General features: G+C 45.4%; 1 protein-coding gene across 1 annotated transcript in view; it reads left to right on the forward strand.

Annotated features, from left to right (window-relative positions):
* The window catches only part of UNC5B (unc-5 netrin receptor B), a 154,105-nt gene that overhangs the window by 99,538 nt on the left and 27,539 nt on the right, over window positions 1-27,028 (forward strand). Inside the window, exons 2-3 of the mRNA XM_065407776.1 lie at window positions 13,320-13,541; window positions 23,899-24,042. Of these exons, the coding sequence (XP_065263848.1) occupies window positions 13,320-13,541; window positions 23,899-24,042 (366 nt within the window). The remainder of the gene's footprint in view (window positions 1-13,319; window positions 13,542-23,898; window positions 24,043-27,028) is intronic.

Raw genomic sequence — 27,028 nt, forward strand, 5'->3', positions numbered from 1 at the left:
CCTGCCCCTATTCCAACCCCTTCCCCAAATCCCCGCCCCTTCCCTGCCTCCTCTCTGCCTCCTCCCCTGAGCGCGCGGCTCCCCACTCCTCCCCCTCCCTCTTGGAAAGCGCTAAGCACCGCCAAACAGCGCCTGGAGGTAGGCAGAGGAGAGGGGCCGTGGCCCGCTGGGGGGGAGGAGGGGGCGGCAGGTGAGGGGAGCTTGGCAGCCGCAGGAAATAACTCGGGGGGAGGGCGGGGGGGGGGCCGCGGGAAGCTTGGCGGGCCGCAGCAAATAACTCTGCAGGCCGCATGCAGCCCGCGGTCCTTGTGTTTGAGACCCCTGCGGTAAAGGAGCTATAGAAAACTTCTCCTAGGGGAATCTGCCTATACCAGGAAGCGGGTGCTTCTCTGTTGCAAGTAACCCTGCTTTTCCCATACCAGTCAGCTTCCATTTAACAGGTGTTTGGTTTTTTTTAATTAATGCTCTTAGTGTTTCCCTTTTTATATTAAGAAGAGCCAGGATCATCAATCTATTCATCCACAATGAAGCTGGTGTAAAAGAAAAGGGGCTGTTTTGTGTGTGCGCTCCCCCCCCCGCCCCAATACTAAATGGATTTTTTCCCCGTGGAGAGAATGTAAGAGATTTCCCATGCAGTGGGTGGCTAGGGCTGGCTGGAATTAGCAAGTGTCAGGAAGGGGTATGAAAGGCTGTTTTGATTGCTTATGATAAATGTGCCCAGCATGGTACTCTTCCTTCTTCCCAACAAAATACCCCTCCTCTCCCCGCCGCCATCCCAAGCTCCCATTCTCCCACTCGCCATAGCTCACTGAAACATCAACTTTTGCAACCTGCCGAAGAAGCAAATGTGCTCTGTCAAGCTGCGGGGTCCTTTCTTTAGCTACGGCTTTCTTCTCTTTCATCCACACTGTTTGGGCCACATCCACAGATGCAGCAGAGCTGTGCTTCACACAGCTGGGCAGGCAGGGATGGGAAAGGTAGCCTAAAGCACTTCCCTAATAGCGGGGCTCACAGGAACCACTTTGACCTCTGGTGTAAATCAGGGCTGCTAAATTTGACCGGCTGCAATGGCTTCCAAGGGGCTGTTGCACAGGCTGGGCATCACTGGTGTCCAGTCCCTTTCAGCCATGCCCCAGTGCTGGAAGGAGGGTGGCCTTAGGGCAGCTTTATGGCCTGTGTGCGCTGCTAGAGTGGGGCAAAGGGGCAGGAGCCAGGGAGCACTGTGGGGACTGGTTTCAACAGAACAGTCCTATGTGAATATGCCACCCAGATCCTGTGCTGCTCATTAGGACTGCATTTCCGAGCCCAGTCCCCACGGCTCTCCCTGGCCTACATAAGATTCTTCCAGCCATCCCCACTACAGGGGCAAATTCTCAGGTTTGAAACCTGCCCATCTGAGCCAGTGGCAGACGTTATCCATTTTGATATTCACCTTTTTAAAGGTTTTTAGCTCTTTCAACTTAAATGTAAAACCAAACAGGATTTGAAAGCCATTAAAACCTAGACTGATTCTCAGTGTGGCCACGGGGAAATATACACATGAGCTGGAACCCTCCTCCACCAAATTAATTGTGTTCCCCATGGATAAGAAACCTGGAACATGTAGGGCAAGGTATGAAACAGAAGTAGGGAGGCCCCTGAGGTTCAGTGCCTTGTGCCGCTGTGCATGGGGCCTTGCTTTGACTTCTTCCTCATATCTGTAGGGGTTCAGAGTTCTACCTAAGAAGCTTGCTCAGCTCTGTCAGGAGGGCTCCCACTGCTTAGTGACGAAGGAGTTTCCTTGATCTGAATGGTGGTCGTGACCTGAGTGGCAATGAAAGGGGTTCAAGTAGGGAAAAATGAGGAGTCAGTGCTCCAGAAGGGGCCCTGAGGACCACAGCCACCCCATCCTGAACAAAGAACCATTAAACTTTAACAGGGACCATACCGTTGATGGTAACAGCCCAGCCGTTAACTATGGGAAAGCAAGGCCCAAAGAATCCACTCCCAGCTGAGGCTTGTTGTTTCACATCTTTTGGTGCTGCAATGAAATGACTGGAAGCCTCATGTCCCTGCTCAGGCAGGGACAGCCTATTAGATTTGTAAAAATGAACAGGAGTACTTGTGGCACCTTAGAGACTAACAAATTTATTAGAGCATAAGCTTTCGTGGGCTACAACCCACTTCTTCGGATGCATCCGAAGAAGTGGGTTGTAGCCCACGAAAGATTATGCTCTAATAAATTTGTTAGTCTCTAAGGTGCCACAAGTACTCCTGTTCATTTTTACAGACACAGACTAACACGGCTGCTACTCTGAAACCTGTTATTAGATTTGTGGCACTGAAAGGAGAAGGGGGGAGGTTAATAACACACGCTCTCCCTTCCCCTGAATTGTGGGCTGGCTGGGGGCTGGAGCACTCCGCTGTTTGATGGTAATAAAGATTGCTAGCAGTTATTCCTTTCTTCTCTTCCCTGGCCCCCTCCCTCGCTCACTTTAAGTCGTAGAGAAATAAGAGGCACGTTACAGGGGCAGGACGCCTGGCTTGAGCTGCCACTTTGTGTATTCTGTCTCTTCAATGCTGGCTGCAAGCAACAGCTGAAGTGGAGAGAGAGAGGGAGCTGTCTACCTGGGAGCTGGGCTGATGGTTTATTTTCTCTTCCCTTCTCCATTTTCAGAGGAAAGAGAGGAGCAGTCTCTTAGGGCAAAGCTCAGCCCTGGTGTAAGCAGGTACAGACACGTCAGCGGAGCTGGGCCTTGCTGACACCATGGCTGCTGGTGTCCCTCACACTGGGGTGGTCTCCCTGGTGAAGAGTTAGTTTGCTGGGTTTAGTGCTGTGCAGGTATTTATTTAAATGAACCAAATGTATGGGAGAACAGGCCAGGAGGGGTGAGGGAATGTAGCTGAAGGGTGAGCATTGCCAGACTCTGGGTGCCGGTGATACTTGGTGGGGAAACGGCTCTTTGCCCCTTCACATGAATGATGTGCACAAGCTTTGTATAAGGAGTAGAGAATTGGCTGCTTTCCCATTGTCCCATCCTCAGCAGATACCGGGGTTGGATCTAGATGGGGGCTGGACGTGCAGGAATCTTTTGTCTCTTTCTCCATGCTGCCTAGTGACAATAGTTGCTTGGAACTCATTGGTATTTCCATGGCGCAAGTTATTCCATATAAGACTAGTGTGCATAAGAAAGAGGGTTGTGAGATAATATGCTGCTATCCACATCCCCAACATCAGGAGCCTCTCCTTTTCCCCTCACAGAAACAAAGGAAGGCTGGTCACCTCGGCAATATAGTTACGGGCTGGTTCACGGAAATGAAAGGGGATTTAGGGAATCATGTGATCAAACGATTAGAACAAAAGACAAGGATAGAGATGGTCCTGTGTTCTAATTCCAGCTGAGCTGCCAGCTCTCTATGTGACCCCACTGGGCATGTCACTCAGATTCCCTCCTTGTGCTGTATAACTGGGGTGAGGAGCCTTCCGGAAAATGCTGCCTCTAGGTGGAGCTTCCTGAAGGACATATTTCTTACACCCCAATATTGTGGACTTGTGCATTAGGCACTATTGGAATTCCGTAAGTATGTTAGAAAGGGAAACGTGTTTTGAACTGTAAGTAGGGCTGTGGTTTTGTCACAGGAGGTCCCAGGAGTCACAGACTCTGACTTTCTGGTTTTGCAGGCTCTTCTTGCTGCTGAACCCCATGCAGGGCACTGACGGGCTGTCTGTGCTCCTGGGCAGGGATAGTACAGATCATTTTGCAGATAATCAAGGATGAGTCAAATCTGCAATTTTTTTATCCACTTTTGCCATGACTCATCTGTAATTCCCCCCTCTCCCCCCTCCAAAATCCTCTCTGATGACCCAAAGCCCCAATTATAATCAACAGAGAAGCAAAGTGTCTACTGCGGTAGGGAAAATGTCTGGATTTTGTTTTGGTTAATGATGAGCCCTCTCACGCACACCAGAAGGATTTGCATGTTATTCTGTAGTATGGAAGAGCGCCTGCCGTCTTACCTAGCCTGGGTTCTGGGACAAAGCAATCACATGGCAGTGCCACAACAGAACATAGAGATGTTTGCATTTGGGGTGTTGCCTTGGCATATGGTGATGTGATGTAGCAGCATCCTGTCATGACACTATGTCTCCGTGTGAAGATGAAAGGTCTCCAAGTTGTGATGTCTCAGCCCCACTGCACTTGAAGTCAATTCATGCCTCTCTGGTCACTGTATGAGCTGGGTTTATATGACATGGGGCAGGCTGGTAAGCATCAGAATACTCCCATGAATTTTGGGTGGGAGGTGATGCTATATGTAAGGTCATGAGGAAAGAATGTTGTAAACTAGAAGGCAAAGGTCCCTTTCCTTCTGCAAGTCAGCGCCCTGCTTGGAGGAAGTTCGTGCTTGTACAGCTTGTAAATTGCAGTGCTGTTAGCCCATGGCATAGGGTTTTAAATCTGACTTAAAAAAAAAAAGTGAAATAAAAAACTAACTGGCGCACATGCAACGGAGAGAAACTTAATCGGTAGCTTCAGGCCTGCATTACAACTCTGGCCAGGGATAATATATCTTTAAGTACTTGTAATCCTTTGAAATTCCCTTCAGCCATGCCTGGGAGAGGACTGGAGATTACCGGGAGGGCTAGGGTGGGGGAGAACTCTGCCAGACGCACTTTAAGAGACTAATGGATTTCTAATGTTTACATTCGGTATATACAAACCTACTTTATAAATGATCCTGGCATTAGAGTTGTAAAACAAAGTCATAAAAACGGCCTGCAGCTCAGGCAAAGAGCATAAATGGGGGAAGCAGAGCACGTCGCAGAGCACGTCGCAATCAATATTTATGTGTGTATCTGCGTTTCTGCAGTACAGGAAGGAGGTGGAGCATATGCACGATATATGCCGCGAGCCATTATGGTGGGACACTGGGATTACCTTTTTTTTCCTGGATGAATGTTGGGTCTCAGGAAAATGAGGGACAGGAAATGCTGTGGGTAGAACCAGTCAGGTTCTGTGCAAGTTTCTCCCACAACGCTCTTACAGTACGTCTCCGCTTGACCTTCAGTCTCCTTTTCCGGTCCCCAGCTGGTCCAGTGTTGGTCCAGCTCCACCAGTGCGCCTCATTCCTGACCTGTAACACACCCAGTCACTCCAGTCTCTTGCTTCTCCTAGGCAGTGGCTGCTAGGGGGATGAACTGAGATACCAGCAGCTGTCCTGTAGAGACTTTATTGAGGATACCAAATTCATTACACCTGTGATCAAGACTTCTTGTTAGGTCTCTATGAGTGAACAGTCAGTGCATCCATCCTGGGATCAACCACTTCTTTGAGCATAGATGAGTTAGCAGAGGAGACTGGGAGTCTGGAGATCTGGGTTTTCTATTCCTCCCTGTCCACAAGCCAGCTGCTCTGACACCATGGCCAAGTCACTCTCCCACTGTGTGCCTCAATTTCCCCATCTGTGTAAGGGGGGGATAACAAGAAGTTATCATTGCAGAGATAGACACTTTGTTAATTTTTAGTAAGACAGTTTGGAATCCTGGTAGGAAAGTGCTGTCAGAATGCAAAATATTATTTTAAAGGAGGTTTTCACACTTCATTGGCTGATGCTGGAAACAGATACCCTTACTATTCAGCCTCTTTTGCCAGAAAATCTAGATTTGTGGAATCAAAGAGGTTACATTATTTTGCCAAAAAGCCTGGTGATTGAACAATGGGTAAAACAGGTGAGGTTCCCTGTGATCCAGGAGCTCGTAGTGTGTATGAAAGGTGTCCGTTTAAGAGGACGTGATGTAATGCTACAGCAGCCACTGTACTGCCACCCCAGAGGTATAGGAAATTAAATTTTAAATTAAATTAAATTAAATTAATGGAGATATCCTATCTCCTAGAACTGGAAGGGACCTTGATAGGTCATCGAGTCCAGCCCCCTGCCTTCACTAGCAGGACCAAGTACTGATTTTGCCCCAGATCCCTAAGTGGCCCCCTCAAGGATTGAACTCACAACCCTGGGTTTAGCAGGCCAATGCTCAAACCACTGAGCTATCCCTCCCCCCAAGGAGGAGGAAGAAGGAGGGAGGAGGGATAGCTCAGTGGTTTGAGCATTGGCCTGCTAAACCCAGGGTTGTGAGTTCAATCCTTGAGGGGGCCATTTAGGGATCAGGGCAAAAATCTGTCTGGGAATTGGCCCTGCAGGGGGTTGCACTAGATAACCCGAGGTCCCTTCCAACCCTATGATTCTGTGAAATAACTAGAGGCAATGGAGGCTGAGCACTTAGGCCTGGTAGAGCCTCGTATGAACTCATTAGTGACAATGACCCATAAATATGGGTATGGTGATACATAATGGCATTTTTGCAGCATGCATTGGCTTTTTACGCATGTGCACGTTGTTAAGAATGTGTTGATTTATGGCACATACTGGAAGCACCCAGGAGTCACTGGGAATTCAGTCATGAGTGACTTGGCACTTCCCATCTCTTTTATCAGCTGTTCTTACCTGCTGCTTTGCAAAGGTCTCTGCAGTGCTGCACTTGACCATCCCTCTGAATCAGCAATGCTCAGCCAAATGCAGGGTAGAAGCCTCTCCGGCACTGTGCTAATCCATCCACTCACCCTGTTGCTTGTAGCCGTATTACCTTTTTCCATGACTCTCATCAGGCCAGGTTAGAGACGCAGAATGCGGTCAGGCCAGTGCCTAGATGGGAGATCTCCAAGAAACATGCAGGTTCTGCAACAGGTAGTGTTGGCGATTTAGTGAGAAAGTGATGCTCCTCCCCCTGGGACGGTGCTGAATCAATACCACAGCATGGCGCTAGGTGTGCTGCGGTTTTCAGATGTGAGGTAAAATAGAGGTCTTGACCTCCACTTCAGCTGTTAAGGATTCCACCGCACAAAGTCTCATGGTCAGATTGTGAGGACGTACAGTGCCCTATGAATTTTATACTCAAAGCCAGGCTCACAGACCTGCTCTTCTCTGTAAACCAGTAACAGTGTGTTCCCAGCGGCACCTGGTCTGGAGAGCATTGAATATGGTGACTAGGGAGGGTGATTATAGTCAAGTAAATGGTTTGTAACATGGTCATTTATTTCTTACCTTGAACATGTATCTTAGGTGCCGTGTATGTTCCACTTCACCTGGTTTCTGTTGATCTAATGCACTTCAAAAATTCGAGTGACGCTTTTTGCGATATGAACAGTTTTTAGCCTTGGCGCCTGGCTAAAATTTCAACTCTAATAGGGTCTGCTGTTGTGTTGTGTTGTGTTGCTGTGTAATAGTTGTTTTGCTTCACCCCAGAGGTAGCAGCATTTCAGTGATGTGAGGTATAAGATGATGTCTTCCTGATGAAAGGTGAAGGCTTCTCCTGTACTGCTCCTTTCTGTCCATCTGTATCAGTTGGTCTCTACTCACTGAGGGCAGAAGCCATTTTGGTCTTGCTCCTGTCCTTTGTGCTCCATAGTTGGCCAGAACCTTGCTATGCCTATCAGTTGTGTTTGGTGTTGTTCGCAAAAGACCATGGTCTAATGTCAGGCCCAGCAGTAAAATCCATGCACTCCATTGAGAACATCACCTGCAACATTATCATGGTCAGCAGTTTTGACTGTGATTCTTCCGTACCTATTTCCCCCAGTTCTGATAGGCTCTCCCCACCCCCTTGCTCCTTATCTTTGTAACTGATGGGGTGCTTATGTCACCCCCAGAGCTGGTTGTCCTCTCAGATATCCTGCTGAGCTTTGTACTAATGTCTTCTTTTTAAAGGCCAAAACAGAAAGCTGTGAACATGCTTGTTCTTTAGTCATCACTCCCCGCTGTTTATCTGTGGGATCTACACTGAAGGACACTTATTCATTAAATCCTTCAATCCTCAAGTATTTGAATGTTCATTGCACTGTGTTCAGTTCTTCACAAAAACATAATGCTCTCTTGCCTGTTTCTTCCCCTCCTACCCTGTGATGGCTTGGGGCGCCAGCCGGCAGCCTGGTGTTTGAGTTGGGCAGCAGCTCACAATAGCTCTCCAGGAGGGCATTGTACATCCTAATTATTCTGTGTCCCAGTGCAATTGGTAGGGTGCTGAGAAAATTACAGACCTGCAAATGAAATCAGAGAGGGAATGGCTGGTGGCAGCAGCAGAGAGGGGAAGAGCCCGAAAGAGAGAGAGAGAAGCTAGCCTGGAGTTTAATTCATTGTTTCCAAAAGAGCAGTTAATGGATTATGACAAATTTCTTACTGTTCTCCCTTAGTGTTGTGTTAAAATGGAAATGGAAGGTCAATTTTCCTAAATGGATTTTAAATGACTGACCTCGTGTGTTTTTTCACTCGCTGCTTTTCACTCAGGAGGCAACTTGGTCATTTTGCTTTCTTGGTCTGCTTGGCTTTTGTTTTCTTTTTACTTCCTATAACACTTTCAATGTTCTGTGGCCCTCTTTTATACCATAGCTTTTTGCTACGGGTGACTGGGGAGTGGGCTCACTTCAGCATTGCCAGCTCTCAAGATTTTATCACCAATCTGGCAACATTTACTGTGAAGCCCTAATGCCTGGAGCTGAGAATTTCAACTTCCACTTCCCAGTTGAAAAAGGATAAGCTTATAGCCCTCAGGGTTGCAGAGAAAAGCCTGAAAACTTGACCTGAAAGTTACCTAAAGGCTCTGAAACCAAAAAGTCAAATAAAACAACCTTCAAATTTTAAAAATTCATGATTTTTAAAGGGCCTGATTTTGCGATTCGTGAATGCTAGGGGTTTAGTGATTCTTAGTTTACATTTTAGGGCTCATGAAGGTGATGAACTGGACAGCATTCATTAGAGCTGGATGTAGGGCATGCAGGCAACTCTGCTCAAGCATCTTAAGCCCGACCTGCTACGTCCTATGCTGTTTCCTGGGCACATACAGTTCTGCTGTGGTAGCTCAGTGCTCACCTACATCACCTCTGTTCTGTGTCACTACTTGGCCTTGCCTGAACACGAGCTACCAATTGTCCCTTTGTGTCAACTTTTGGTATATGTGGATAAATATTCACTAAGATCATACCTGACAAACTCACGACACTTGTGACCAAAATATCATACCTGAACTCAGGTTTCTAGAGAGGAGACTAATATATTAAATCCTTGCTCCGCTGTCAAGTGCTCTAGGATCTTGCTTTCTTTATAGCTCTTGATTCCTAAAGCAAATGGCCTGGCTGGAATAGAAGTAGTCACGTGTATGTGCCAGGGAGATTGTGAGTGTGGTGTCCAAGTCCATTACCAATTCAATGGTTTTAGTCATGGAAAAAAAAGTCACTGGTACTTTGGATTATATTTGCAGCTGCTGCAAAACCTCTATTGTTGATCATTCATGAAATATTGTGATCTCTGTGTTGGAGTGTATAATCTTCTGAGAGGGATGAGCAGGGCATGGGCAGGGGTAGTGGAATGTGAGTGTTATGCAAAAGAAGCGGGAGAGTTGGCTGGTGTGGGGACCACTGGAATCCAAAAAAGAGCTGTGCCTAAAACCTGAAAAGACAGGTCTGTGTGATTTATGTTGCGGTCATGGTCAGCTTTCCCAATGCAAGCCCTGCTGGGGTTTTGTTTGGATCATACCAATGCATTCCTTTAGGCTGTGGGATTGGAGGCCCTGGGGCAGTGCCAGACCCTCTGCTCATTCTCACAGAAGGGAACCTGTGAAAAGAGCTGACATGGAACAGGAGACTGGGAGGAAGATAGTGTGAACAGCCTCCTTTCCATTTCAGCGGCTTGATTTTCTTTAACCCCTTTGGTTCTGATCCATGACTTGTAGGTACATCCTCCAAGCACCCTCCTTCAGAGTAGCCTCAAGTGCCTTGTGTCCTGATAATGCGTTCACATTGCTGTTTGGGCAATGATGAGGTAGCTCTGACATGAAGTGCCCACCCCAACTCCTGGATTTATCGTGTGTTTTCCCTATTGCAAGTACCTCCACCCAGCAAGAATTGCAGGATTAGTGTGACTTTGGAGTGCTAGGGTGCCAGTGACACACTATGGATGCCCTGGGTCTGGTTAGCAGCAGCATGGCTGTGGGTCAGAGGCACTTGGCTGAGTCATATGTTGCTCATGGCTCCAGTGAAGGGTGGAAGAGCAGGCTTCTGTTGGAGCACAGAACATGTCAGAAGTACATTTAATTTATAATCTAGTGACGAATGTTCTCTGGATTCTTAATATTTGTTTTTTCTTCTCTGAGGGCCTCCAATCTCTTTCATAACCATAAACAGAGAGATATTCCCCATCCCCTTCCCTTAAGGTACACATTGTATCAGCCTTGCTTCCAGGGGATGAGGTCAATATATGCAACTTCTCCTGAGCCGGTAAATGCCCCTCTGTGTATTAGCCAGAGGACATCACTGAAGTGTGATTAAAAGGGCTCCCTTCCTCTACAGGCACTGGCCCTCTGTAGGGCTCACAGCCTTGAACTGGTCCAGGAGCGAGGCACCCAAACTTGGGTCTCCTTTGATGTCTCAAGGCTAGTAGGCTGGCCCCTGTTGGATTCTGTTTCCACCATTTGTATGTGACACACTGAACGTTACTGAGAGCTGCCCTTGTTGTCAGCAGTGAAAACGAGCACTTCCCCACTCACATGGTGCAGGTGTCTGAGAGAGAAGAAAGGGAAAGGCTGCCGCAGAGCAGAGAAGCATGAGGGATAAACAGGGGAAGGACAAAATCTGGAAGAAAATAATCATTTTCAGGCTTCTAAGAGGGTATGGCAAACTGTGTGGAGTGGAAGTAATGGTAGTGAAGTAGCTGGCGGTAATACTTTACATAAGAATGGCCACACTGAGTCAGACTAATGGGGCTTCTAAGAGGGTATGGGAAACTGTGTGGAGTGGAAGTAGTGGTAGTGAAGTAGTTGGCAATGATATTTTACATAAGAACGGCCACACTGGTTCAGACTAATAGTCCGTCTAGCCCAGTATCCTGTGTTCTGACAGTGATTGGTGCCAGATACTTCAGAGGGAATGAATAGAAGAGGGCAATTATCAAGTGATCCATCCCCTGTTTTCACTTCTGGTAGTCAGAGGCACCCAGATCATGGGGTTGCATCCCTGACCATCTTGGCTAATAGCCATTATGAAATTATCTAATTCTTTTTTAAAACCACTTATACTTTTGGCTTCACAACATCCCCTGGCAATGAATTTCACAGGTTGACTGCATTATGTGAAGAAGTACTTCCTTATGTTTGTTTTAAACCTGTTGCCTATTAATTTCCTTGGGTGACCCTTGGTTCTTTTGTTATGTGAAGGGGCAAATAACACTTCCTTATTCACTTGTTCCAAACCATTCAGGATTTTATAGACCTCCATCATATCCCCCCTTAGTCATCTCTTTTCTAAGCCAAAGCGTCCCAGTCTTTTTAATCTCTTCTCATATGGAAGCTGATCCAAACCCCTAATCATTTTTGTTGCTCTTCTCTGTACTTTTTCCAGTTCTAATAAACCTTTTTTGAGATGGGGCGATAAGAACTGCATGTGGTATTCAAGATGTGGGCATACCATGGATTTATATAGTGGCATTATGATATTTTCTGTCTTATTATTGATCCATTTCCTAATGGTTCCTATCATTCTGTTAGTGTTTTTTGTTTGTTTTGTTTTACTCTTGCTGCACATTGAGTGGATGTTTTCAGAGAACTATTCACAATGACTCCAAAATCTTTCATGAGTGGAAACAGTTAATTTAGACCTCATCATTTTGTGCGTATAGTTGAGATTATGTTTTCCAATATGCATTACTTTGCATTTATCAACATTGAATTTTATCTGCCATTTTCTTGCCCAATCACCCACTTTTGTGAGATCCTTTTGTAACACTTCCCAGTCTGCTTTGGGTTTAACTATCTTAAGTAATTTTGTATCATCTGCAAACTTTGCCACCTTGCTGTTTGCCCCTTTTTCCAGATCATTTTTGAATATGTTTGTAGCACTGATCCTACTACAGATCCTTGGGGGAACCCACTATTTGCCTCTCACATTGTGAAAAATGACAATATATTCCTACCCTTTGTTTCCTATCTTTTAACTTGTTACTGACCCATGAGAGGACCTTTCCTCTTATCCCATGACTGCTTACTTTGCTTAAGAGCCTTTGGTGTGGGACCTTATCAAAGACTTTCTGAAAGTCCAAGTACAGTAACTCCTCACTTAATGTTGTAATTATGTTCCTGGAAAATGCGACTTTAAGTGAAACGATGTTAAGTGAATCCAATTTCCCCATAAGAATGAATGTAAATGAGGGGGTTAGGTTCCAGGGAATTTTTTTTTCACCAGACAAAAGACTATATATATATAGTCACACACACACACAGTATAAGTTTTAAACAAAGAATTTAATACTGGTACACAGTGATGATGATTGTGAAGCTTGGTTGAGGTGGAGGAGTCAGAGAGTGGGATATTTCCCTTACTGCTAAATGATGAACTAGCAATTGGCTGAGCCCTGAAGGGTTAACTCTCTCACTCTGCAAGGCAGCAGGAATGGAGGGAGGGGAGACAATTGCAGAGACACATGGTATGTGTAAGAGAGAGAGATGCGCATTTCCCCTTTAAGTACACTGCCTTGTTAATTAGATCAGCTTGCTGAGACCACAGCTGCTGCCAGCAAGCTCCCTCCATCCTGAGCCCTGTTGTGTATCCCCCCTGCTCTATGGAAGATGGGTAAGCGGGGTGCAGGAGCAGGGGGGAGGGGGACACCCTGACATTAGCCCCCCTCTTCTTTCCCTCCCCCCTGCACAGCAAGCAGGAGTCTCAGGGAGCAGCTCCAAGGCAGAGGGCAGGAGCAGCACATGGCAGTGGGGGGAGGAACAGCTGAACTGCAGGCAGCTGCTGCACAGGGAACTTAGGGGAGTGGGGAGCTGATAGGGGGGCTGCCGGTCCACCCTGGTTCCAAGCCCCCACCAGCTAGCTGCAACGGGCTGCTCTTCCTGCAAGCAGTAGACAAAGCAGGCGGCTGCCAACCGACATTAGAAGGGAGCATTGCACAACTTTAAACGAGCATGTTCCCTAATTGATCAGCAACGTAACAACAAAACAGTGTTAACCGGGACGACTTTAAGTGAGGAATTACTGTACACTATATCCACGGGATCACCCTTGTCTTATCCACATGCTTGTTGACACCCTTAAAGAATTCAAATAGATTGGTGAGGCATGATTTCCCTTTACAAAAGGCGTGTTGACCCTTCCCCAACATATTATGTGCATGTATGTGTCTGATAATTCTTAAATAAAGAGCTTATTGGTTTAGACTCTGGTTACGCTAGTGGAAGCATTTGTGGAGCATGCTCTGTAGGAGTAACTGTTTTCCTGACTCTCTCTCTTTCCTTGCAGGAATTGAGTACGGCGATGTGCTTCCAGATTCCTTCCCATCAGCCCCTGCAGAGACCCTCCCCCATTTCCTACTGGAGCCACAAGATGCATACATTGTAAAGAACAAACCTGTGGAGCTGATCTGCAGAGCCAACCCAGCCACTCAGATTTACTTCAAGTGCAATGGCGAGTGGGTCAATCAGAATGACCATCTCACTAAGGAGAGCCTGGATGAGGTGACTGGTAAGAAACCATTGCAGACCCGACTCTCTTTTTACCCCATTCCTCCCCTCCCCCCCTTCTCTTTCTTTTCTGACTTTCTCTCTCCTCTGCCACTTCATCTGTCTACTCCCTCTCTCTTTTTAAGGCTCTGTAGTGTACAACACAGTGGTATTTAAAGCACATTACTGTGCAGGCATGCTTGAAAAGGAGGAATAACTGGATCCCTTTCCACTTTGGATGAGGAACAGTATTACCGCCTCCTTTCAGCATCGCCTGACAGGATGGGTCCCCTTTAAAAGTGTTTTGTAAGCCCCTTCTCTGGTTCCACAGTCAGATTTTGCAAGTTCAAGGAAGACCTTCCCACCACGTAAGAATGAATTTCCTCTCCCTTCTTGTTGCCTACTCCATCCATACATTTGTAGACTGATATAATGCCTCCCTAGTACGCCTTGTTTGGTCAAGCTATGTGCATTTTACTTTGTCTAATTTTCCTTCAGGCCACTGAAGATTTTTGTTAGTCTTTAGTAAAGTCTGAGACTGAAGTGTCCATGTGTGAATGTAATATTGGAGAAGCATTCACACCAGAGCCAAAGAGAACAGGAGTGTGATCACCCTTCTCTGTGCTGTGAAGTGTCCTCATGTGCCACCCAAAATCGAATTGATCTTTTCTGCTGCCAGATCCTCTTGCAAGCGCATGGCTAATTTGTTGTATACTATTGCCCAGAAGTCTGTCTCAGAATTTACCACTTTCTAGTTTTCTTCCTCCCACTGTATATCTCTGTTTGAGATTATTTCCCCCAGATATATTAGCTTGTATTTTTCCAATTCATTTGATCATTTCCTGTCCATGTGTCCAAACTGTCTAGGTCACTTTTATGTGATTTCTCTGTCTTCACTGCTATTCACAGCTCTTCTCAATTTTGTATTATCTGTGACTTTTAGTAGAAAAGCTGTCCCTCCAACTTTGTTGATGAGGATATTAAATAAGACTGGACCTATCAAACTCCCTTGCGGTACCCCACTGAGAAGCAATTTATCAACATGTTAAAACAGTTGCTTCTTGGAACAGCTAGTTCTAGAGAACACAAAAGGAGACAGTGTTCCCAACTTAGTTGTATGTAACCCACAGGAGTTCAGTCAAGAAGTAGCTATAGTTGAGCCACTTAATAATAGTGACTACAATGTAATTAAGTTCAATACCCTTGTGGGAGGAATCATACCAGCATGGCTTTTTTAGATGAAAATTGTTCCTCTCCAAGCTACAAAACAGTGTTGATAAAGGAGAACTATTAGATATAATTTAGTTGGACTATCAGAAAGCACTTCACAGGAGGTGGTTGAGAAAACTAAGTAGTCAGGGTAAGGCGTAAAATACTGACATGGATTAGAAAGTGGCTGAGACAGGAACCAAGAGCAGGAATAAATGGTCAGTTTTTAGCATGGCAAAAGGTGAACAGTGGCGTGCCCCAAGGATCCATACTCGGACCTCTTCTGTTTGATCAGAGAAGGTTGGAAGATTTTTGGTTGGGATTTTTCAAGGAGCCTCAGGAAGGCCTGCAATACCCATTCAGTTTCAATGGGATTTGGGTGCCTAACTCCCTTAGTCTCTTTTGAAAATTTCAGCCTTTGGCAAAATGCCTTTCTGATAGAAAAGTGGTGCAAAATTCTCAGCAAAAATGTCAGGTTTCAGAGTAGGAGCCGTGTTAGTCTGTAGCCGCAAAAAGAACAGGAGTACTCGTGGCACCTTAGAGACTAACAAATTTATTTGAGCATAAGCTTTCGTGGGCTACAGCCCACTTCACAAGGGGCCGGCAACCAGAACCCCAGACCGGAGGTGCAGGTGGGAATGTGTGTGGGGTGTGTGTGTGTGCAGGAGCTCCCGTTTGGTGCTCAGGGTGAGGGTGGGGATGTGTGGGGGGGGTGCAAGAGTCAGGGCATGGGGTGTGGGGGGGCTGGGTATGTGTGGGGGGTGCAGGAGTCAGAACGGGGGCTGGAGGTGTGTGAGGGAGTGCAGGGGTCAGGGCAGAGGGCTGGGTGTTGTGAGGGGATGCAGGGGTCAGGGCAGAGGGCTGGGTGTGTGTGGGGGTGCAGGGGTCAGGGCAGAAGGCTGGGTGTGTGTGTGGGGGGGTTCAGGGGTCAGGGCAGAGGGCTGGGTGTGTGGAGGGGGTTCAGGGGTCAGGGCAGGGACCCCAGACCGGGGGTGCAGGTAGGAATGGGGGGGTTCAGGAGCTCCAGTTTGGTGCTCAGGGTGGGGGTGGGGATGTGGCGGGGGGTGCAAGAGTCAGGGCATGGGGTGTGGGGGGGCTGAGTATGTGTGGGGGGTGCAGGAGTCAGAATGGGGGCTGGAGGTGTGTGAGGGGGTTCAGGGAACAGGGCAGAGGGCTGGGTGTGTGGGGGGGGGGTTCAGGGGTCAGGGCAGAGGGCTGGGGTGCTCGGCTCGTGGGGGTGCTCACAGCAGGGGGCTGGAGGGGATATGCCCCATTCCCATCCCTTTCCCTAGGGCCCAGTCCCCACCTCTTCTCTCTCCCTCCCCCTCGCAAGGGCGATCAGCTGATCGGCGGGAGGGAGAGGGAGGGGGAGGGGCAGGAAAGCACCACGCTGGGGGAAGAAGTGGGGGAGGGGGGAGCTTGGCTGCCGGCATGACCAAGCTTCTGCCTCCTGCTCCTGCAGGAGAAATTGGTGGGCGGGGGGGCTGAATGGGGCCAGGACCCCGGCAGGCAGCAGCGTGCCATCAAAAATCAGCTCGCGTGCCGTCTTTGGCACGTGTGCCGCAGGTTGCTGACCCCTGCTCTAACCACCAGACATTCCTTCCTCTCTAATTGAACATATTCACTAATGGTCTGGAACAGGCTGAACAAGTAGGTGGCAAACTTTGCAGATGACACAACTTTATTTGTGATAGTCAATCTAGAGAGCTCTGAGGAACTTCAGAAGGACCTAACAAAGCTGGGTGAATGGATGGCATAATGTCAGATGAAATTCACTGTTGACAAAGACGCGTTGGAAGCAACAACGTGAATTACTCACACACTTTGCTGAGTTCTAAATTAAATGGAATCACACAGGAAAAAAAGCTAGGGGTCAGCTCATTGAAAAGCTTTGTTCCGTGTGCAGTGGCAACCAAAAAAGCAAACAGGATGCTTAGAGAATAGGATAGAAAAGAATATTGAGACTTTTATAATGCCATTATATAAATCCTTGGTATCACCCTCACCTGGAATACTCTATTCAGTTTTGCCAACCCTATATCAAACAAGGTAAAGCAGAAATACAAAGGGGTTCAGCGGCTGGCAATGAAAATGATTACAGGCAGGGGGAAAAATTGGATGAAGAGAGATTGGAAAGATCAAGATTTTTGTTTAGAGAGAAAACGAACGAGAAAGGGAGATTATACAAAATAATGGCTGGTCTAAAGAAGGTAGGTCAGGCACTGGCATTTATCTTTCTCATAATCCAGGAATGAGGGGACATTTAATGAAATTGAAAGGCATTTAAAACTGATAAAAAGAAAATACACAACACATAATCAATCCGCAGGACTCATTGGTGAAGGGTATCAGAGGCCAAGAGCTTAGTCAGATTCAAAAAACAATTAGATCTTTAATGGATAGTGAGAATGTTCATAGGTAGAATTTAAAATATATATAAGTGATATCAACTCTCTCATGCTCAGAGCATAAATCAACCAGTAGCTGCCTGGACTAGGAAAAATGTATCTTATGGGCATATTATTCCATAATTGTCCATTACTGGATTTCTTGCACTTTCTTCTGAAACCCTCGTGGTTCTGGTCACTGTCAGAGACAGGATAATGGACTGGTTGAATCATTGGTCTGACTTAATTAAATGGTTTGCTAAAATTTAAATATTTTACATCTACCCGTCTCTTCATCACTAATTTTGTAACTGTGTCCTGAAAAAAAAATAACAATCAAGTTTCTCTTATAAGTTATGGGTCTGTATAAACCCATGGATGTGGTGAAGTGATCATCACTTGAAGTCTTTAAATCAAGATGGAATATCTTTGAAAGATATGCTCTAGCTCAAACAGAAGTTACGGGGTTGATGCAAAAGTTATAGATCGGGGTTCTTTGGCCTGAGTTGTGCAGGGGATCAGACTGGATGACCATAATGGTCCCTTCTGGCCTTAAAATCTATTAATAATGTCTATTGTTCATGATCCCATTAGCCCCTAGATAATGATTTTCCCCCCCCCCCCCCCCCCAATATTTTTACCAGAACATTACTAACAGCGCAGTAATTACCAGGCTCACTCTTCTTTGTTTTTAAAATATCAGCATTATAGTTTCTTATCTCCAGGCAATCAGTACCTCCCAAAGTTTCCATTAGTTTTCAAAATCAAATGTCAGTGGTACATGACATCTGGGTCAGCTGATTTGTGCATGTTCACATTTATAAGTATTTCATTCACCTGCCTGTTATGAAGAGCTTCTTAATTGTGTCAATGTTTTCCTGTTCCATCATCCTCATATCATCACCATCTAGTTTTAACTGTGAGGTCACTCAGTTCTGTGAGTTCTTGCTTGGTTGCCTTTCCAAAACTACTCTGTAAAGGGAAGACTGTTTATTGAAACCTGAGATATTTGAGCAGTTCTTCATGAAGCCACTTTTCCTGTTCCTTGCATTTTTCTTTTCCTGAGGATTTGCAGTCCGCTATTCCCTACTTACACTCTTCCTACAGGATTCCCCAGTCACTTTCCATTCTAGTGAATTTGAATACGCCTTCCAGTCGCACCTTATTCACTATGTCCCAGATTTTAAAAGGTATTGAGGCATTGCTGCATTCAGCATTGTAATGCCTAACTGATTTAGGAGCCAAAATCTCATTTTCAAAAGTGATTTTAGGCACTTAGGAGCCAAAATTCCATTGATAAGCAATGGGGTTAGGATACCTAAGGGTGTAAATCACTTTTGAAAATGGAATTTAGGCTCCTAAATTAGTTAGGCATTACAATGCTGAGTGCAGGAATGCGCGAATACCTTTAAAAATCTGAGCCTAGATTTCCTAATAAATGCACTCAAGATTCCTTACTTATCTTGCATGCCGTCTTTACAAGTTGCAGGTCAGACCCATAAAAATTAGGATAGTTGTGCCAATTTTGGGATGGGTGGCTGCTTTGAAGGGAGGTACATCACAAGTCAGACATCTCGTTTAACCCCTCTCCTTCTGGATTCATGCAGGGCAGCTATCTCCCCCAGCTGGGGATTACCAGGAGAAGGTGTGTGGGGATGAAGTAGAGTTGTTGTTCTATCATAAGTGATGAGTGATTGTAGGAAGGAAAAATGCTTGTTCCTGAGCAGTTAGTTTTTGTTCTTGTTTGCGGTGTTCAGTTTTCTATCTAGAATGAACGTATAACTATAATTAAAGTGTCCATTAAAGAAATGCATGCTGCACTGTTGAACTTCTGCAAAAGTCCATATGAAATGGGTAAATTTCTTTAATTAGTATCTAAATTACCAGTATGAATATCAAATGAATTCAGGATGGCAGGAGGCTTTACATTTTCAGGAGGCTAGTTGCTGCGTACTGCTGTAATTCCAGCTGTGTGACCATCATACCAGCTAAAGGAGCCAAATGTCAGGTGTGATTCAGAGGTGGTGGAGCCAAGGGGCAATGCAAAGGAGTTTAGTGAAGCTAGGGAGATGGGCACCTTATATGAGCAAGGGTGTGATAACAAACTAAACCTTCTAATAAAGGTAACCGTGCATGGAGATGTACGCAACATTTAGAGCAGCGAATGCTGTAGTAACTATGTGTTTTATATCTGTAACTAGCTGGCAGTGCTTTCTGGAGTTTATAATTCCATCATGGATCTTTGCTCAGAGTTGGAACTTTACATACCACAGAAAATAGAGAAGCTGGTTGTCTCCAGTGATTCTTCTATGCTCTGCAGTTCAAAAAGGGGCTTCATTTTCTCAAGTGGAAATGTGCAGAATCTTTAGTTCAGAAGGTGGGTGGTTACCTTGGAGAGAAAAATGCAGCTAAAAAGCCCACCAAGAGCGATTTCATTGTAGTAAGGTGGTGACTTCTTGTGGCTTCACTCCTGTTGGAAGTAATGACACGTGGTGACTGCTTGCTTTTAACGGGTACTCTCCAGATGTTGCTGAAGTAGTGGCCACCTTTCTGAGGCCCATGAGCAGCTTTCCACAGTTACTGGGCAGACTGCACCTTTGACTGCTCCCGGTCTTTCTGAGCGCACTCCCTCTAAATGTCAGGTCTGTAGCTGTCACCTGTCTCTGGGAATGGAATCAGCGCAGGGAGCTGGACTAGAGCTCTCGAGGTCCTGTCCACCCCTGTATTTCTGTCATTCTCCCACTCTGACTGACTGGGCCCTGGATTGCATTCTCCTGTGCATCAACCGTGAGTTGCTTCAGTAAGTCTGACTTATGTCCAGACCCTGCAGCTCTGTTCCCTCCAGGGCAATGACAGTGGTAACTGGTGACCAAACAGCCTCCTTAAATCCACTTACTTATTTAGAACAAAAGCATTTTGGAGAAAACATATCTTAAAAACGATATAATGGACTGTACGCATGTCTTAAGCTTACCAGGTATATAACCATCTTCCACAGGGGGACCTTGGTTGGACTCACTCCATGCAGACTTCTCCCTAGAGCCTCTCAGTTTCAGCCCTGTGCCCTGTCAGAGCTCTCTGACAACTCCCTGGATAGCCCCTGGTAACTTACCCTCCCGCCCCCACTTGGCAGGAATCAAGTCACTTTAACTCTTTATAGCCCTTTGATCTGGTAATTCCGTGCTATGGCAAAACAAGGTTTGCAGCTGGTTGAGACAGGATCTTGAAGTTAACGCTTTGCCCCATTGTCTTGCACGTATGTGCTTAGGCATTCTTATCTGGGAAGCCATTACATGGCCTTCATGCATTGAACCCTATTGAATTTGAGATTATGGATATATAATGAACAGTCCACTTCCCCCAGTATAAATTAGATCGATCTGTTACATAGGAAATTCAAATAACCCCAATATACAATAACTTCCTCCTACTGACTAGTTACCTATAGTGTTCATAAAATTGTTACATCTCAATGTTCATAACATGGGAAATAGTGGCCATTTTGAGTAAGGGAGTATTGTTGATATAGTGGAAAACATAGGGAAACATTGCTAATAACTTTGCTTAATTAGAACCTAATTTCTTCAAAGGCATATTTGAAGGCATTTGGCAATGAGTTTTAACTATATGAAAAGTCTGAAGGATAAAAAACTTTCATTTATGAGCAAAAGGGGTCTGGAAAATGTTCTCATGTTGGGGAAAATTTTCTTAAAACCCCCATTTCTTATAATTTTAACTCATAAATGCAGTAACAGATTTAGTTGACAGTCCTCAGAAAATTCAATCTTCACTCACAGATTAGGTGCTGTAAATTTGGGGAGAAAAAATTTGTTCTTCACTGAGGTTGAATTGCAACTATAGGTGAAAAACTGAATCCAACTTTCATATAGAGGCAATACTGCACCTCTGTAAGAAAACTATAGGCAGCTGGCTTACCTGACCAGCAGCCATCCTGAGAAAAGAAGCTAAAATCAAGATGGCCTACTTTGCTAACAGTATGCATATCAGGTGTCCACTATGCATTGATAGAACAACTGCAAAGGGGAGAGGGGTCACAAAATTGCCCATTTCAACTTAACATAGTAAAGTTTGATTCCCTTAACACAATGTCCTTAGCTACAGATCAGAAATACGGGCTTTGAATAATAACTTTTATGACAAATTTTGTTGATGTAAACATACTTTAAAAGTGTTGTAGTGTATCTTAGTATATTTTATGTGGAAAAAATGAAAATAAGCCAAATCAGAGAATAATAATTCAGACAGAAAAATAGGTAACATCTGTACTAGCAGCCATGCTAGAAAGTGGCTCTCCATTTAAATGGCCCTGGGGAGCAAGACATATGAGTGTTAACTTTGCACTGCTAAGATGCATAAACTCGCCTTGGTCCCAATTGTTTTGTTCAACTTGATTGTTTAATGTTCTAACATGGCAGTTTAAAGCTATAACCCCTCTTTATGTGGTTAAACAATTCAGCCAAGATTTTCACAAATGACTAGTGATTTGGGGCTGACTTCTTGGGTGCCCAACTGAGATACTGTAAAGGGATGATTTTTCAGAAAGCGCTGAGCACCTCCCTCTGAAAATCAGATCCCTTTGAAGTGTGTAAAGAATCTTGGCATCCAAAATATGAGTCACTTCTGAAAATCTTGGCTTTTTTTTTTTTTTCTTCCCTAAACTTTCTTTTTTTCCCATGGGAAATCTTTTTTGTTTGTTTCAGGTATCTCATTTTTTCTATAGAAAGGTGATTACAAATAAAGTAATTTCTAATTGCATTGATGGAAATAAATTAACCAAAATTTTAATTAACAAAATATACAACTGCACATGGCTTTGAAGTCTGTGCCTTTAAAATGCAAGGCTAGCACATGATCTATTAAGTTACACAGACTTTGCTAGACCACTAGGCAACCCTTCAGGTTTCCATCTTGTTCTGTCAATGTAACAGAAATATATTAAGGAATGGAAAGAGTTATAAAAAGGGCACTATACATTTTTAACAAAGCGTGTTCCTCAGTTCATACTAAAGCCATGTCTACACTACCACTTATGTGCCAAAACTTATATCGCTCAGATGTATGAAAAAAAACCCACCAACAACCCCTGAGTGACGTAAGTTTTGCCAGCGAAAGCACTCGTGTGCATGGCGCTATATCGGCAGGAGACACTCTTCCGCTGACATAGTTACTGCCACTTATTTAGGTGGTTTTATTATGTCGACGGGAGAGCTCTCTCCCATCGGCAGAGTGGCTACACGAGTGATCTTAGAGAGGGATACATGTATGGAATATGTTGTGAAAGATAGGAAATCATTCCCTGTTTTGTTTCTTCAACAATAGATAGGAGGATGAGAATGTTCTATATGTTTCTCCATGGGTGGGACACCTACTAAAATAACACCTTTCCTTTATTTTTTAATGTGATGTAGATGTGACTAGGTTTGTACAAAAACACAGAAAGGCTACGGTATCAGTGCCTGGTATTGTTGAGGCAATAAAACAGATTCCTTAGTCTATACAGATAGTAACTGGGGATTTATTTTAAACAAGACCAAGTTCTGATAGTGACTCCTCATATAAGTTATCACACCCTGGGATGACTAAACACAGTCCAGCTGGCTAAGACATGTTCATGTGACCAGAAATAGTCTCAGAAGTTGACCCACTTGACCACTTGCCATGACCTTGTTCAGTGCAGCTAGATTGCGTTTCTCCGCTTAAGAGACAGAGTCCTCACCTCCCTCTTTCTTCTCCTCTCAGCGGCCACTTCTCTCTCTCAGACTGTGAGGGGCTGACATACTGTTCTTCCCACCTCACTTCACTACCAAATATGAGCAGTCACGTGATTTATTTCCAAACCATTTTGTGCCTTCAGGGCCTCTCTGCTGGGTGCAATGGCACCATGTGCATCATCGGAGCTTTAATATGTCCAAGGGTCCTTGTCAGCTGCAGACAGGCACTTTAAAAGGACATTGTCAGGCTGATTTTGACACAACATTTAGTCTATGTAGAAACAAGATTTAATGGGACCTAAAGTGAGCTCAACAGAAATGTGTGTAGATTTAAAAAAAAAATTCCAATGGAAAAAGATTTTTTGTTTGGATTTAAACATTCCCCTGCCTTGTTTTGGAACCCAAACTTTTCAGCATTGTGGTAGTACATAAAACCCAGGAAGGGAACCTGACAAGAACCTGGCTAGAAACAAAAGTGAAATTGACTACTTTACTTTCATTGCCCTGCCTGGGCGAAATGTAAAAAGTAAACAAGCAAGAATCAGTGGTAAAAAGCAAATGCGATGTTTTTAAATCTTTCAGTTTTAATAGGGTATGGTGGTGTTACGAACTCAGGATATTCAGCTTATTTGTTTTTGAGATGAGATTTAAAAAAAAAAAACCCTTAAATGGCAATGCAGCAGAACCACCAGCATATCCAGAAACATAGTATCATCTTTAAAACAGTGTGTGTGGGTGGAGGGGATCCTGGCATGGATCAGAATCTGGGTCAAGCCCTTAAAAAGAAGATGGGGCAAGAGAAGAAGTGGTTGCAGAGGAAGAGAGGAGATGACTGCCTCATGAAGAAGGGGTTGTGTCTCTCATCAAATGCATCCCTCTCTCAAGTTCCTTTTTCGAGCTGCAGGACCATCATTTTCCTCCCCTTCAATCAGTGCATGTGTGTGTGAGTACACACATGCTCACACACAGTATACTTCCATATGCAGCTTATTTCATAAAGGTTCAGCATTCTGGCCTCCTTAACCCTCTGTTTTGTTGTCTCTCCTTCCAGGGATGCTGGTGCGGGAGGTCCAGATCGAGGTCTCCCGGCAGCAGGTGGAGGAGCTCTTTGGTTTAGAAGATTACTGGTGTCAGTGTGTGGCATGGAGCTCTGCTGGGACCACAAAAAGCCGAAGAGCCTACGTCCGGATAGCGTGTAGGTGTCATACACACTTCTCATTCATCGCAGCCCCTGTCCCTATCTCTGTCACTTGCTCCTTCTTGCCAGCCTATCCCCACACCCTGCGTGGGAAATCCTTTTCATCTGCCCTCGTGGGGATTTTCCTCCCAATATAGTTCCATGACTCGTCCTTTCCCACTGCCTGCCACCATAAGTAAGCTTACCCAGGATAACCACTGATGTAGATGCTCCCATTTAATGAGCCAGTGGGGTTCACTCAGTGTGGCAGAGCCTCATTCCCCCATTACACCACCCTGCTGGACTTAGTGGATAGGGTCAGTGCTGTCTAGTGGTTACAGGATTAGGGCCGGGAACTCTTGAGAACTGTTCTCAGCTCTAGCATTGACTCAAGGTGTGACCTTGGGTAAGTCATGTACTCTCTCTGTACCTCAGTGTTCACACCTGCAAATGGGGATAAACTTACCTGTCTCACTAGGGTGTTGTGGTAATTAACTAGTTAATGTTTGTATAGCACTTTCAACATGCTCAGCACTTATGTGGTGCTTCATTATTTTTAGCAGCCTGACAAGTTAGCACCTCAGCCACAGAGGTGATTTGCCTGATTCAGCAACTTTAAATCCTACATCCTGGCTTGTCCTCCTGTGTTGTTTCCTTTACCAAGTGAATAGCTCATGCGTTCTTAGGGTGGGAGAACTCTACAACTGGGCTATTCTGCCACCCAAAGGATGTAAGAGGTGATTCTCTTGTCAGGGGGAGAGCTGGCGAAACAGTGCATTGCAGTGTGGAAATTTCAGTTCTGCCAATAGGGAAGTTGTTCTGTGATTAAAGATGCTTCCCTATAGAAGCATCATGCTGAATATTGAAAGTCCATATGGAAACCTACTTTAAGAATATGTTACAGTTGCACTGTGTACAGCTTGCACGAGGGAGCCCCCTTCCCCATATGCACTAGCTACACAGCTGAGCAAGGCAATATGCACCTTCCCCTTCTGCAGAGTTCCTAGGTGCATCTTAGAGCATAGCTACACTATGAGAACTATAATGGCATAGTTATAGCCAGGACTTTGGAGCTGTGCTCCAGCTCCGCTCCAGCTCCAGGCAAAAACCTGCAGCTCCACTGCTCCGGAGCTGCTCCGCGCTCCAGCTCCGGGCTCCGCTCCAAAGCCCTGGATAGCGCCGTACATCTGCCAGCATAGCCCCATAATGTAGATGCAGCCTACACCGATGGAAGGGGTTTTCTGTCGCTATAGGCACACCACCTTTTAGCACGCTGGTAGCTAGGTTGGGGGAAGAATTCTTCCACTGACCTAGCTACGCTACGGGTTAGGTCAGCCTAACTGTGCCACTCAAGGATGTGGATATCTCACCCGCTGAGTGCCATAGAGATGTCGACCTAAGATTTAAGTTTAGACCAGTCTTAGTGGGCCTCCCTCTTGCACACCTTACAAAGGGTACAGTATCCCCTTTGTACCTTTCCACGAGGCAGCTGCGTTAGCTGTGTGTGCACCTGCAGTGCCGCCTTCCCTCCAGAAGACTCGGAGGGACTGAAAGCAGGGCTATTTAGGGTGGAAACTGTTATGCTGTTTTATCTGTAGCAGTTGCTTTTCCCCTGCTGCAGCAACTGAAGTGTTCTCAGCCTTCAAGGCAGTTTTGACACAAAGTGATGCTTCCTGCTCTCAGTTGACAGTAAGGCCACAGCTAGGAAAAAAAGCTGTCTGTTTCTTAGGAACACACAGCACTTTTTTTTTTAACTTGCCTGCTTTGAGGCTACATGAAAAGCCTTCTCTTGTCTCCTTTCCAAAATGGTTCCCAGCTCGGTGACATTTGCTAATGGACTTCTGAGTTTCCCGAAGTAGCCCTGTGGCAGTCAGCCTGCGCTTGTCACACACCCCATAAAAGTGTGTGTGTGCGGCGGGGGGGAGGGGGGGGGGGATGTGGGGATCACAAAAAAAGTTGGTGACCAATCACACTTAGCTCGAGTTGGAGCAATGCTTGTTGGAAGCAATTCCTATGGATTGCAGCGCCATCTAGTGAGGAAGGGAAGGACTAATATCAGTTGCTCCTTTTCCCCTGCTAAGCGTAGGCCACGAATGTACAGCATGCCTTCACATGGTGGTGTATTGGACTGCTTGTCCTCTTTCTTTTAACATCCCATGTGATCATGAGTAAGGACATATGTGTTCTATATACATTAGGCCCAGTTCTGCTGTCCTTGTATTCACAATGAGTGGTTTCTTACTATGCAACTGGTGCCAGTGACTTCAGTGGGATTATTCCTGAAGTAAGGTGCTGCTTAATGTAATGATGGCAGAATAGCACTGTAATATATGACCACTTTCATATTAGATCCTATCTGACCTACTATGTCACTGCATATTCTGTAATTCCAAATGTTAACACATACAATATTTATGTATAATTCACTTAGAATAAAATAATTGCAATTTACGTCTGACAAAGGCACAGTGCCAGATTTTCAAAAGTGCCGAGATCCTGGAAGTTACTGGGAGATGGGCTCTTTTGAAAATCTGACCACTTCATTTAGGGACCTAAGTGGAAGCAGAGCCCTTCTGAAAATGTTGTGTCTCATTTAGGTGCCTCAGATGGAGCTTTTGGGGGCTGAGCTCTTTTGAGAATCTGGCCCATGGATTTCCTTGAAATGCACAGTGCTACCTACTAGACAGCATGAATTCCAGATCATAATGGTACATCACCCCTGTGAATTAAGCTGCTCCAACATGCACTGCCAGATGCTCAGTCCCTCTGTTCACTAGTGCAGCAAAGCAGCAAGCCCGTACTTCAGTGGTCCCCTTTCAGAAACACAAGACTTCTTCATTTTTGATTGATTTTGATGAAAGAATGTGAAGTTTCTCGGCAGGAACATGCCACTCTGGCAATAGCGGACCAGAACGCCCCCCCCTTCCGCCTGCTCTGAACAGTTCATTTAAGGGAAGGAGAGTGAATCCCATTTCAGGAATGGGAGAGCACTCAAAATCATGTT

Source organism: Emys orbicularis, chromosome 7 (genome assembly GCF_028017835.1).
Source record: "Emys orbicularis isolate rEmyOrb1 chromosome 7, rEmyOrb1.hap1, whole genome shotgun sequence".
Classification (NCBI taxonomy): Eukaryota; Metazoa; Chordata; order Testudines; family Emydidae; genus Emys; species Emys orbicularis.